This window comes from Pectinophora gossypiella, chromosome 12 (assembly GCF_024362695.1).
Source record: "Pectinophora gossypiella chromosome 12, ilPecGoss1.1, whole genome shotgun sequence".
Taxonomy (NCBI): Eukaryota; Metazoa; Arthropoda; class Insecta; order Lepidoptera; family Gelechiidae; genus Pectinophora; species Pectinophora gossypiella.
In genome coordinates, this window is record NC_065415.1 from 5,940,076 (window position 1) to 5,955,336 (window position 15,261).

A 15,261-nucleotide genomic window follows, 5' to 3' on the forward strand; every position below is an offset into this window, starting at 1 on the left:
ACCAATTCTCTATAATGACGACGCACTTCCGATAGAGAACAATTTGAATATTTTACATAACAATGTACAAAATTTCATGGTTGCAACAATAGGCGCACGATCGCGCAAAAATTTCTGTGTCAACAATATTCATTCACCATTACTCAGGTTGCTACCCCTAACGTAGTCGCGATTTGTCCGTCGACCGGTCCGCTCGCCCCTGCGGTTGCTGTCGGGTGATTTTTTGATCACTCCCCGCGTTAGAAACGCGGTGTTCAAAATACTTAGAAATTAATAGTTGGAGTGTTGAAATCAAAGAATTAGCTGTGTTCCTGGATGCGTCACCGGTTGTCAGAGCTGTAGGGCGACCGGTCGGGGCGAAAGTCGGCTTTGGCTACACAGTGCGACCGCCGCGGCACCTCGCCACAGTCTCATCTAAGCCACAGCTATGCGCGCATCCTCCCCATCATAGCCGAAAATTCCACATTCGAAACCCCGAGACGCGACCCGACGCGACGCGAAACTTCAGTTTACAATTTCGAACTCGCGATTATTTTATAAATTGAAATAATTGAACTTTATAATATTATTTCGGACTTAACAGTTGGCGGCAAACGGTAAAGTTGTGTGTTGTGTAAAGTGTTTGCATACTTTCAGAGCTTCTAAGATTTTATTTCGTTCTGTGTATCGGTGTACCGAAACATTATGTTCGTGTGAAAGTGTTGTATTTTATTTTGTGCACATTTTATTTGGATTTATTTGCTCCGGAAATTTTTGGTTGGTTTATTTTTGTAGTATTATTATTTATCTTTAAATGTTATTAATTACTTTGAGTGGTTTTGCTTCACGGCAAGAATAATTAATGTTTTGAATATTTTCGTACTTGTAAGAAAAACATTAAATCTGTAAAATAAATTTATATCATTATGCTGTAAATTAATTGGTAAATTACAAAAAGACTTTCATAATAATTTCAAAATATTATTCAACAGTAAAATATTTTACATAAATTATTCTAATTTCGAAAACATAGTCGCCTGGTACCTAACGACTTTATAGTCCAACACACCTAACTTCATTTTATAGCCAATAGAAAGGTGTCGTAATTTATGTAGGTAAACGGTAACAATTTAATAATTGGTTGCACTCCATCAATATCATGTGTCGACAAATGCCTTTGCGTTATTGAAGCCGACTAGGCAGCTACTTATGTAGCCAGTATACGACTAGTCGGCTAAGCCTACCTCAGGCGGCGACGGGAGCGGCGAAATGATTAATTTCTTATAGTATTAACTACCAAGTCTGTTTAATATCAACGGGAGCTTTCAATAACCATACTTTTATATTATCAAGAGGCGCGTATAAAGTTACAAGCGCGAATGTTAGAATTGAGAATGACCCTTCCGTCATTAGTTCAAATTTAGAATTCGACGAAAAGTTTTTTGATTGGGAAACTTTTAATAGAATTGTTTATTTTTTTAAGAATTATGTAGCCAGGCTCTTTTGTGCATTTTCCAATAAGTTTTATTTATTACCTAGTAAGATTGAAAGCGCTGTCGGATTTTGGATGGGTGACCGATTGGTCACTTTCCTTTTCCGACTGTTAAGTCAATTTTGGAAACTAAGTTTTCTAGTTTTATTTATTTAGGTCTCCCCTCATAACATTAACAGGCTCTCTATGTAATTATGTGGGGAAATCGAAGGACCCGCGTTGGGTCAACCAGGTAGCATAATATAATAAAAGCATAGCTTCGCAACTCTAATTTGTTGAAGAAAATTTATGCACAGTAGCTCCATATTTGTCTGGCTAAGTAGTTAATGCTATTTGTGGCAAATGTACAATAAGTCACGTCAAAAAAACAATACTTAAACTACGTCTATTTCCCATCGGGGTAAGCAGAGATTAAAAAAGTTAAGTGTAAAATCAAATAAAGCAGTAACGGCGATAAAACTTAAACTACACATAAATATTGTTCAATAGGGCAGCTTCATTGCTCTAAAGTAATTTGAATTTTTAAGTATAAGTAATTGGTGTTGAGCTAAAGTTCAACTTTCTTTGAAAGAAGTTCGGTGAAGCGCGAGTACTTAGTTCATCTGGCAATGGATGTTCCTCTGACTAGCCCAATTGGAATATAGTCGTGACTTTACCTATGTAATATCGTTGGGTTCTTTGCGACAAAGCCACGAGAAAATACTTTCAGAAAGGCTATCATTACTTACCTACACGAATGTGTTATTTAGATAATATCACAAGTATTAGTTCAGGTTAGCATACAATAATTTGCTACAACCCACTGCTGGGTAGACCTATTCCACCACGTTTCTCTACTGCAGGTTACAAGCATAAACACACCATCTATGTTTGTCTCCTTTGTTGGTTGCCTGGAAGAAATTGCTCTAGAGCAATAAGGCCGCCCAAATTGTACTGTATTCATGTGTTATGTCTGATTGTTGAAATTTTAGTTCTGTGCAATAAAGTATATTTGATTTGATTTGATTTGATCTACCTATCCGTCACAAGTTATTGGGTTTTTGAATTAACCCTCTCGGAAATCGAACCTGCGACATTCCGATGATCATAAAGCTAAACCGCTACGCCACAGCGCTCTAGCGCAGACAAGGGTACTTAAATCAAATCAAAACAATTCAATTCGGAGATTTATTTCCGAATAAGTGGAAGTACGCACTGAGTAACGTTCTTACAATAAATATATATAAAAGCAGGTATCCCATATTTTTACCGGAATGGTGTTATTGACTCGGTAACTTTGTGAAGTTGGGGAAAACACGACGCAGCGAATGCGACTGCGACGGACATTCTTTCAAACTGCATCTGCTAGTACAAAGTTTAAAACTTCCGATATCTCCGGACTAAAAATACCGTTTGAAATATTATTTCCGAAATCATTTCCACTGTTGCAAACTTTGCTTCCAGAATTCTTATTTTTGAGCTCCAACTTTGCCTTTGTTAAATGATATCATACACAATATAAACTCCTTTTTGAATAGGTAGAGTCACAACCCAACAATTAATATCTCGAAAACTCTAGTCGCCATATTACGAGTATCCATCAGACCAGCCTATCGTCCAATTACTATAAACATAGAAAAAGAAATAATACTACGTATAGAACGGCAACTCTCCGCTCCCTCCCCGGCGGCTGAGCTAGCTTTTCCTCTCCCCCTCGGTCTTACTTTAGTCTTTAATCGTATGTCAGACGTCACACACACAGATGCGCGCGTACGTTAATGTGTAGTAGTTTTTTGTAGTGAAGTGTCCGGGGTGTGCTAGAAGTCCAGAACAGGATATCGTGTCTTTAGGCCACGTGGTCACATGGTCGGTTTTTGAGACGTGCAGGAGCTCATGAATATAAGCAGTACGAAACAATTATTTTTTTTCCATTTCTACGTACGATGCATGGTTCCAACGCGCAACGCTATCAATCCCTTAATATTTCGTTTTTAACAAAAGTTTTCGAGGAGAACACTTAACATTTGTAATCTGAATGAAAAATGTTTGGTATTCGTAAAAAAAGTGGGACAAAATACAAAAATGCGTGCGTTAAAAATGCATTCCTAAATGAGCAATAAATGTTCGAAACCGAAAGGTTTTTGGGGTTTGGTCGTTGCACTGACAGACTGAGAAAAATATGTCGTGATGTAAAAATATTTTGCAAGGAACGTTGGATTGACGTCACTAGTGGATATTTCGTAAAATCCGTTTTGCCTGTCTACATGCTAAACGTACTAATACACCTTAACTGATATTGAAATACTACTCGTATTACGGTCTCTTAGCAAATAAATATTGCAATGAAGTGGTCGACGCGAATAGCAAATTGTAATCACGTTTAAGAGACATACATCATATTTCTATTGTTCTAAGGTATTTCATTTAGTGAAACCCGTTAAAGTTTCAACCCAACGCTCCCTTACCTTTCTTTTCTTGGATGTCAATCATGAAAATGGAGGAAGCCTATTATTCTTTTGAAAGCTTAAGCATTTACTTCAACGATTTACCATTCATAAAGAGAGAAAAGTAATGAAAACGCGACATGTTTTGTGTTGACGAAGAGATTTTGTTGGCGCTAGTTAAATGTTTAAGACCGTAGCATAATGAAGGAAAACAACTTTACGACAGTTTTCAATCGTTTATATGCAGTCTGACTGTACTAGGGTTACCATACATTTCAGAAAAAAAAATCTGTTCTGTAAAATACTTTTATGTACTTAAATGATCAAATTAAGTGTCATGCTCTGTCGCGGGGCCACTACTGAATAAAACCCCATTCGGTTGATTATTGCTAACATAGTCGCTGAGAAAAGTAGTAAGAATAAAAACAATCTTATAATAATTTATTGTGGACAAAAAGCTAATGTGTGCGACTCTTTCGGTCTTAAAACATTGTTTAATGTCTTACAAGTACAATGTTTATTCCGTCTATGAAAACTCACCTTCTCTTCTCAGTTCACAAAGTCACCACACCGCATTTACTGTCATTAGGTCATTACGCAGAAGTAGACAGGGTAAATCTTTTTTTTTATATTATCAAATACATGTAGATACATAATAGGTACATCACTAACAACAATTAAGCGCAGGAAAAATCGAAAAAATGGGTTAAGACCCCCAAAAGCAACCCTATGAAGGCAAGCGTTTTTTTTAATTGAATTATATTTACAACAGCAACAGTGTACAATTCAATAAAACTATCTGGAATATACCTATATGCTACAATACATAAGTAGCCTATATACGTCCCACTGGTGGGCACAGGCCACCACGCAATCAACCGGAGGGGGTATGGAGCTTGCTCCACCACGCTGCTCCATTAAGGGTTCGTTGGTGTTTGGTTTAGTAGCCGGGTACTAACGGCTTAACGTGCCTTCCGAAGCACGGAATCATCTTTCTTTTTTGGGTGGTTTAGCCTGCGATGTCCTACCCATCATCGCTCTTGTCGGTGTAGCATTCTCCATTCTTGTCTATCAAAGGCCCATTCCTTCACTTCCTTATAAAACACGACGTTCACCTTCTCTTTGATCTGTTCCATGTAAGCTCTTCTTGGTCTTCCCCTTCCTCTCTTTCCTTGTAGCTCGGTGCCCTAGCCAAACAAAGGATACTTATACTGTAAATATCATTCCGAACCTCCAGATCGTGAGCCCAACGTTCTAACCACTAGACCACAGACGCTGTTACATACTAAAATTTTACAAAAAATATCAATGTAAGTACCACACAACATTTATCAGTCTAGTTATTGAAGTCGTCTACTCTTTCACTGTTTTCTTCTAATAGTTTCTTTCACTCACAAATACATAAAGTACTACTTAAGCTGCAAAATAAAAAAAAATACACAATCGTATCTAAAGACGTAACACAATACAATATTTCGTAGCAATTGCCTACGAAGACGAGAACTGGGTATAATGTGCGTCCTGTTAATAAACTGCAGATCTATTTACCCGGCAGAGCAAAAAGGAGGGTTATGTGTTTGTTCGCTAATGCGTTTTCGGAGGTATATGCCCATCCAATACAGGTTATTGGGCTGGTTTTCCCTTCGCGGGTAGGACGGTCAGACAGGCAGTCGCTTCTGTAAAAAAAAATGGACCTGTCAAATCTTCAGGTTAGGTAAACGGAACCTGTGAGAAACGGGATAATGCTAGGGAGATGATGATGATGTGTTTGACTGCTACGTATGTGGGTCGTTCTTCTTTTTTATCGACAATAAAAAGACATTTTCCCAATTAATCGGACTTAACATCTTTAAAATTATAACGGCAATAAATATTTTAAAACATCATATAAAGATCTGTCCGTAAAGGACTATTTAGTGGTTCTCTTTATCTTGGTAACATACTTTTCTTTGCAGGCGCATTCCATAAAATATTGTGACAGAGTGGCCCTTTTCATCGGAGACAGCATTTCAATATACCACTCTGTCACAAAATTTTGTGAAAAACAATGAAGCTACGTTAATAACTAATTGAGGAACCGATTAGTATTTTGCTCGTATTTTGAGTATAATAAGATAACTATATTTTTGGACAATGGAAACATGAAATAAAATTATAAAACATAACTTATTAAAAGCAGTACGTAAGACAGATCATTGTCGATAAAAAAGAAGAACGACCCATGTATGTAAACATCACTATTCCGAATCACACTCTAAAACAAGAAAATAGGTATAGACCTATTTTCTGTTGTGTGATTTTTCCGTAGTCGAGATTTTAAACTTATATTTTTTAACTTTTGTATATGCAAAATATTCAGAATAACTTATAATTTAATTAATAGTACCTACTCAAAATGTGTTTCCTGGTCGCATGTATAAATAACTAAACTTAATGTTATATGGAAGCTTCCGTGGTTCTCTTTGTGTGTGGTGCTATAGATTCAGGTTACTTGGTTAATTCGGGTTATTTGATTTACGATAACATCCTCCGTGGTCTAGTGGATTGGAAGTCTGGGTTCGATTCCCGATGGGGACAATGTCGAAATCACTTTGTGAGACTGCCCTTTGTTTGGTGAGGACTTTGCAGGCTTGAATCATCTGATTACGGTACTTTAAGCTGTTGGTTTCGTCTATTAGCCGTAAATACACCTCCACCAACCCGTAGTAATGTTCCACGCGTGGTGGAGTATGCTCCATACACCCTCCCCGGTTGATTGAGCCGACACCTGTGCCCAGCAGTGGGACGTATATAGGCTATTTATATATGTTATGTATCTGATTTACGGAACAGATGCTATATACATGCTTAGGTTGGTAAAATTAAGCAAAATTTGAAATATAACATTTATATTCGTAACGTTACATTTTCGTACATATAATTACCCTTTTTACAAAGTTTCTGTTTAATCACTCTCTTAAAATTATTATTGTAAATTGTCTACAATACGTCCAACAACTGGGTATCTTAACTGGAGGAGCTATACAGGCTGTTAGTGACATCGTAACGAATACAGAAGAGATGAATCAGACCACGATTCTGAGTTAATATGAAGTGAAGTCTGAATCATGCCTTAAAGTTTTCGTTACGATGTCACTAACACCCTGTATTGCTTCACTGTGTGTTGGTACAGAAAAACGTAACACTAACAATGCAACCTAAAATGTAATATGCGAAACGAATACCTGGAACAGACTATATGCAAATAATGTGTTACATTACTTATACAACCTTCAATAACGAAGAAAATAGTGGTAAATTCAGACGACATTTTCTATTTCTGTTCGGTTAAATCGTTCGCGTGTAGTAGTAGTACCTAAACCGTTCAATGCACTTTACGTTACAAGAGAAACTCGACGAGATCTCACTAACTTTCGGATGTTTCAGAACGTAGGCCCTACTACGGTTCAGAATCTCCTTTAAAAATCAATTTTATAAGACTTCGCTTAACGTGCCTTCCGAAGCACGGATCATCTTACTTTTGGACAATCAGGTGATCAGCCTGTAATGTCCTAACCAAACCCTAGTTTGGTTATCCTAGTTTGGGAGTTTGATTTTAGTGATTTGTCCCCGCCGGGATTCGAACCCAGGACCTCCGGATCGTGAGCAAAACGCTCAACCACTGGACCACGGAGGCCGTTACCCGGGTCCCGGTTACTACTTACTGATGTAAGGACGCAGTCGTTACATGAGTCATGTCAGGGGCCTATGGCGGCTCAATAATAACACTGACACCAGGGTTGATGGGGTTGGTAATCCACCTCACAACCCACACGACAGAAGAAGATAAGACTTCGCATATTACGCTGTTCATAAGCGGGAAAAGAAATATCAAAATCATCATATTTCTAGCGTTATCCATCCTTACCTAACCAATATAACCTAAACGTAACATGACATAAGTAAATTGCCTTAAAAAGATATAATCTTTTTTTTTTAGTTTGTGAGGTTTAAAAGAGGCTCGCTTCTCTGTCAGTGAAAGGTAGGCTTCTGCTTCAATGACAAATGTGTGGCTTTGCTAAATCACATTCACTTCTAAAATATTATTAAACCATCCTTTCTTTCAAATAGAGTTTCTGTGTATTTTACACTACAAACTATTATATTTTGGGACAACCAAACTTGACCAAACTTTCACAAGTTACGATCGAGTTACAATCGTAACCTTAGCCGATAGTAACAACAGTTTTCTAGTAAACATGTAGTTTTGAAACTAGTGCTGAAAATAAAAATGTCCGTTCAGAGGAAGAGTGATTTATGATTGGTTCGAGTTTGCCCGTAGTGAATAGATGGTTGTTTTCGGATTCTACGGGAGATTGGTCGCCTCCGTGCGTAGCTTTGCCATTGATGAATTTGTTACTCTCTGTGTTTAGGAATTTACTACACGATTTGATTCGTAGCCTCACGTAACTTGATAGAGACTCTTGAAACACGATGAAACCCTGTTTGAGCCATCACTACTCTGTCAAGCACAGAGTATCCTTATAAAAAATCTACCTTTCTCTCTCTGTAGCATTCATTAGGCCACTAAACTTGTTCTTGTCTCGTGTGGGTTGTGAGGTGGATTACCAACCTCATCAACCCTGGTCTCAAGGTTACTATTGAGCCGCCAAAAGCCCCTGACATGACTCATGTAACGACTACGTACTTACATTAGTAAGTAGTAACCGGCACCAACGGTTTAACGTGCCTTCCGAAGCACGGATTATCTTACTTTCGGATAATCAGGTGATCAGCATGTAATGTCCTACACACTACAGATCACAAAGTGATTTTTGTGATATGTCCCCACCGGGATTCGAACCCGGGACCTCCGGATCGTGAGCCCAAAGTTTAGGCCTTTATCAGGCCTCTATTTCACTAGGACCGAATGGTAGTACAACCAAAGGGAAATTATTCGGGACAAAGTTACGCTACCAAGTGAGGTATCCTTTGTACAACTGCAATGACTCTTATTTTCATCCAATGAAACTACATATTCTAATGCGTAAAGCTGTAAGTTCTTAATCCTGTAAACTGTGTTGGTGGCTATACTTTACGTACATACGTATAGAGAGTACGTTTTACAATCATTCCATAATTTCAGCAATGATGTACAAAACACCATATCGTCTCTCTAGCGTAATCCCGTTCTTGACGAGGTCCGCTTACCTAACCTGAAGATTTGACAGGTCCGGTTTTTACAGAAGGGACTGCTTGTCTGACCTCCCATCACGCGTGAAGGGAAAACAAGCTCGACACAGGTTAGGCCACAACGCATTTCTCGTGGTGTGTAGGTTTCCTCACGATATTTTGTTATAATTTGTTGTTGCTGTTATAGTTATGTTAATATAATAAGTACCTCCGTAACAGCCTCCGTGGTCTAGTGGTTAGAGCGTTAGGCTCACGATCTGGAGGTCCGGGTTCGATTCCCGATGGGGACATTGTCGAAATCACTTTGTGAGACTGTCCTTTGTTTGGTAAGGACTTTTCAGGCTTGAATCACCTGATTGTCCGAAAAAGTAAGATGATTCCGTGCTTCGGAGGGCACGTTAAGCCGTTGGTCCCGGCTATTAGCCGTAAAAACACCTCCACCAACCCGCAGTGGAGCAGCGTGGTGGAGTATGCTCCATATCCCCTCCGGTTGATTGAGGGGAGGCCTGTGCCCAGCAGTGGGACGTATATAGGCTGTTTATGTATGTAATAAGTACCTACGTTACGCAATGTAGGTAATCACAGAGACAATTAAAACTGTAACCTAAAATTAATGTGGGGTGCGACTATAAGATGATTTTCATTTGTAAAAGCGTCAACAAAACAAATAATGGTGTAAGTCGGTAATAGCTGGTTAATAATCATTATATTTCCTATTTTCTCGTCGTAATAATATTTCCACCGTCACACTTTAAAAGAAGTTTCAAAACATAGAATTACACAATAAAACCTCACAGTTCAGAGTTCAATATAAAAGGCAAAATCCAGCAGAGCAAAAATGTTGGGACTGAAAAACCTGAAGCCGCAAATGGCAACGATTTATGAAAACGTCCCAATTTTCCGTACGGTCTGTTTTTTCACCGGACGAATATTTTCATTTAGTGCCAGAGTGATTTATTGCAGTAGGTCAAGTTTTTATTCCTGAAATTCTCTACGTTTTAGTAGTGGTAGCAAGTTGGTAAAAACTTGTTTATTCACTTTCATTTGAAATAAATGACGTCACTTTTTGGCAGATTTGGTCACCTAAAGTGTCCTTCGTTTTCAATAGTCTCAAAAATAAACGAAAAACGTCATCATCATCAGCCGTACGACGCCCACTGCTGGGCATAGGCCTCCCCCAAGGATCTCCACGACGATCGGTCCTGCGCTGCCCGGATCCAGCGGCTTCCCGCGACCTTCACCAGATCGTCGGTCCACCTTGTAGCGGGCCTACCCACTGCGCGTCGTCCGACACGTAACTTACCTAATACGCAACAAATAAACAGACATGTAGGAACCGAAATTGTTTCCGATTCAGGTAAAGAAAAGTTTGTGTCATGTATGAATTTTGGATTTTTATGTTGACCATACAGTTATTATTCGTTGTTATGTTTTTATCCTATTTCTTGCCCTCTGTTTATTTGTACAATAACTATTTTTAGACTCATAAGGCAGCTTTATTCTGGGCATTTCGTCGCATTTTTATCTTGTGATGTGGATGACCAACCTCAATCTTAACAGCCCGCAGTTATGGAAAAGACATTTTAGTACTTGAGTATATTTCGAAACATAATGCTGTCGAAATGAAATATTGTGACTCAGGTATCAGTCGCGTACTATACAGGAGCTATATTTTAAAACGAAAGAACGAAAAATAAATATTTTTATAGAGTAACTTGAGAATGCGGGTGTAAACAGGACCACCCACCGCATATTTACTGCTTTGCAAATTTAATTGACTTCTATATACTTTTATTTGCTTTCTTTATACTTAATAATATACTTTTGTGCCGCTTCACAATGGAATTGATAGTTATTTCTCAGCGATGTGATTTGAGATTACTAGTTTGGCAATAAACGATCTTAATGTTTTATGACATTTTGCGTAGTATAAGGCGACGATCACAATTGACCTTACAGTGCATGAAATAAGGCCTACATAGCTCCCAGTATAAAAAAGGGGTTGTATTCCGTAAGCTTCTCAATTTTCATCTCAATACGTAGGTACAACTTTTTTTATATCAAATAATATTTTTATCTACGTCACATCGTCGTCACAGCCGGGACACTTTATACAAAATACCTTGTTTTATACAGGCATTACACATTGACGTTATCGTACACGCGCATCTGTGTGTGTAACGTATGACGCCCTTACGATTGAAGACTAAAGTAAGACCGAGGGCGGTGAGGTAACCCTAGCTCAGCTTCTGGTGGGGAGCGGAGAGTTGCCATTCTATACGTAGTATTACTTCTTATTCTATGGCTATGTGTATACACGTCAGAGACATTGCTGGTGCCTACTTGTAAATATGTGGCTTAAAAGCTATTCCAGACTTAGGCAGTACGGCTTAGGACAAATATAATAAAATTTAAATAAGTCAACACCGCTTCATTCCATTACGAATATTACGCGACCGGAGCGGTGCCGAGCGGTAGTGTTGCTTATATTCGACTATTATATCGAGTTAAGAAATGAGGAAGAAAAGAGCCCTCACCGCTCACCATTGGTCCGGTCAAGTAGTCTATGACAAACAAGACAAATCTACAATTAAAAAAACTGCGGATTTTGTTAAAATGGAGCGGTTTGCAGGAAAAGCATGGACAACGTAACTAATTTACAGATTTCTATTCATATAACTTATCAGATTTTTATTTTGACCGAATACAATTAAATGGCCACGTTGAATTAAAATACATTTAAATGGAGTGTAATTGATGAATTAATATTAATAAAACGGATACCCTGACACCAGGGTTGATGGGGTTGCTAATCCACCTCACAACCCACACGATAGAAGAAGAGAAGAATAAAACGGAACTCCGAATAAAGTACAAAACCATAAACATTTATTCTCGAACTATCGATGCGTTGTCTATCGATTCGTATGCATCGCTAGCGTGCGTCTAATCGCAGGGCAAACAGTCTGAGAAACGCAGTGTGGTCGGTACACCGCGGTCACACGTGCACTGGGACCGATGTAGAGCTGCACTGGAAATGTTCCAATCAAATACCGAACTTTAATCATAAGATATACTTTGTTGTTTTTTGTCGTCACTTATTGTAGACTTACCACATATGCCGGACAAATGAGGAGCGCTTAGGGCTCTCCTCCAGTTAAAAAATAAGACAACAGGGCAGAGGGTGCGCAGTTTGGAGCGAAGCGCAGATCGTCTGTGGGTATTATATTTGAAATAATTAATCGACCCTAGTGGGCCGATAGCGATTATCGCATTATATAGTGGAACATGGGATTAGGCTAGTCCTATTTGCAAAATGCATCCAAGTGTATGAGCGAAGTCGGAATGGACAGCTCCTGGACGCAGTAGGGGCAGACTTAGGAAGCGTTGTAGAGATAACCTGGATGCTTTTGTTAAAGAGTGGAGAGAGATCGCTCAGGAGCAAAAAAGATGGTAAAGTAGGGATGAGAGTTTTGCCCAGCAGTAGGACACTACACTACAAAAAGATGGAACGCAAAATAAAAGCGCTTGTAGATACAAATAGAGCAATATTCCCAATATAATGTCTTCACTTTACAGCGTTTAAGCCAGGGTCCGCTTACCTAAGGTTATCCACTGATACTCAGTACCTAAGTGATAGGATTGTATTGCAGAACTAAAATAGAATACTGAGTTCCAAAAAGTGATCTTTGATGGATGATCCCTTATTGAAAATAAACGATTTTAGGTTTAGATTTTACCTTGCGAGTCCTCTTTTACACTCAGACATTCGCTCATGTACTGTCTAGAGTCCTGTATAGGTAAGAAATTATAGTGTGTTAGACGTGTTATTGTTCATAGATTAGTTTTAATGCGTGTAAACTGTAGACGTTGTTGGGCTGTGGACGTAAAAATATTGAAAAGTATATTTTACGTTGATCTACTCGCGGTTCGCTTAGTAAAATATGCGGTGTTTGTTGTTAAAGAATCGCTTCCATATTGTCAATTTCTGCGGAGTTAACTTCAACCGAATGTACCTGAGATCCGCACTCCGGACCTTTATTTATGTACACTCCGACAGAAATCACCCTTTGCGACGCCCGCTCGACGCATGGGAACCAAGAGAGCATTCAAAATGATTTATTGTAAATGGTTTTCTACTTTGTTGGCTAAAATAATAAGTCCTGCGCTCAGATTGCTTGTCTAATTTTGAAATTTTATTGTTATTTTTTACCTTCACCGCATACCGATACGTGCCTCCCAAAAATTAATTTGCAATCCCTTTGTTAGCACATAACAACGCCGGTCAATGAGTCAGCTGTATGGTAATCAGTCAAAACTAAACGTCATCAATTAGCGTTTTGAAGAAATATCAAATCGAAAGCTATAAGGATGGAAGCTAGAAAGAGCAAGTTGAATGAGACGTAGAGAATGCAAATAAAAACGTTAAAGTTAAAAGCACAGTAGGACTTGCGGGTGGCTTTGTCCGTTCCCACAATAGCAGACGTCGAAACGATTGACGCCTTAACTCCGGAGGTGTTATGAGAATTAGTGGGCCATTATTGCTCCATAGAAAACGTTATGGTCAAGCAGAAAGCAGATAACAATAATTAGCTCGGACGTAACAAAAAGTGACATAAATCCCGCATAATAAGTTCCCCTGAGTGCAAAAAACCGTGCGAGTTTACCTGGATGCCAGCTTTTTTGCAGAATGGCTGGCCGAACGTGGACCGATATAATAAACACCTCAATTCCTGGCAGAGGCATTGTTTAATGATTTTTCTGTTGTGATCTTGTACAATTCTTGGCCGTGTCAAGTTTTTTGAGGTAACTTGCGAGAAAAATAAAAGTTTTTTGTATGTCTTGGTAGCATTTAAACAAAAGGGCCTCGGGCTTGTGTGAAGGTGTGATTTATTTATGGCTCTACCTTTACAGTCCTCGCTTGACCGAGTTTTGGGTGGTTTCTAATGCCTTCGCATGCGACTAAATTTTGTCCAATATTTATACAACCATCAAAATGAATAAAATGTTTACTGTCATGTTTCTTTTGTTGCAGGACCGATATGACAATGAAGTACTCGGGCGGCACACTTTTAGGGAATTTCAATTAGTTAATCGTCTCTAGCTCAGTAATTTTACAGGCAGCTATAGAAACAAGATGCTGGGGTGTGCTCTTAGAAGAGTTACCTCAGTGTTTATCCTCCTCGCTGCAAACGCTAACTCCTTCAGCTCGGCTGACGACAGCCGGTGCTTAGACAAGTAGATGATCGACAGACGCAAATAAACTTTAAATTTCGGCCTTTACACAAATTCCAAAATTTGAACGTTTAATCGAAGCTAGTCAAATCAATTCGAAGTAGCAGTAGTTACCAATAAAGAGTACAGTAAAGAACACGGTGTGGTGCGTGCCGTTGGACCCGCCACTACGGTGGTATGCTGTATATTGCATCTTGTGTCGACTGTGCGCTGACTGGTCGCTACGTCACGTGGCTTCCCGGCGCGCGACTTCAGTGCTGGATGCTACTAACTGTATACACGTGAGTACCCTTTTCTTTTGTCTATTTTTTATTCTGATTAAACTCTTTTGATTCATCAAATGTGCAACATATGCAACAGTCAAACGTTGCAATTTATTTGTCATTTACATCTAGTTGCTCTATCTGACGAGATTTGTTTATTGAATGTGGCGGCAGACATAAAGGTGTAGATTGATATAATGTATGCCTAGAATCGATTCTTTAATGCTAAATTTGCATTTTAATAGTTACGAGACGTCTACATTAAAACACAAACTTATGGGTAATATAATAGTGTCCTCAGCTGAAATATTATACAGTAATTGCTATAGAGGATAAGAAACTTAGCGACAGCCGTCTAAGATTCCAACTGGATTCGATTGAAAATATTTTAATTTACTAAACTGTACTTTGTAATGTATTTTATTTGCTGTTGTTTATAGTCTAGGCGTCGAAGTCCGAGGTAATAATACTCGTATGTTATGTTCTTGACTTGACTGAGCCCTTTAACCTTTTCTACTTCATGCTCATCAATGTAAAGGACATAAAACTTGTCTATGCGTTCCGGTGAATTCTACGGACAGGAGGAGTGGCCGGTTTACTGGGCACCACTTTACTACTCGATTTACGATGCAGTTATGATTACTTGTCGCCACGTATTCATCTATTGTCGAGGAATTCGCAAAATCTCCTCTGTTAT

General features: G+C 38.8%; 1 protein-coding gene across 1 annotated transcript in view; it reads left to right on the forward strand.

Annotated features, from left to right (window-relative positions):
* The first annotated feature begins 389 nt into the window (after positions 1-389).
* LOC126371154 (uncharacterized) overlaps positions 390-15,261 on the forward strand; it is a 103,429-nt gene continuing 88,557 nt past the window's right edge. Inside the window, exons 1-2 of the mRNA XM_050016388.1 lie at positions 390-756; positions 14,102-14,582. Coding sequence (XP_049872345.1) covers positions 14,479-14,582 — 104 coding nt within the window. The 5' untranslated portion in view covers positions 390-756; positions 14,102-14,478. The remainder of the gene's footprint in view (positions 757-14,101; positions 14,583-15,261) is intronic.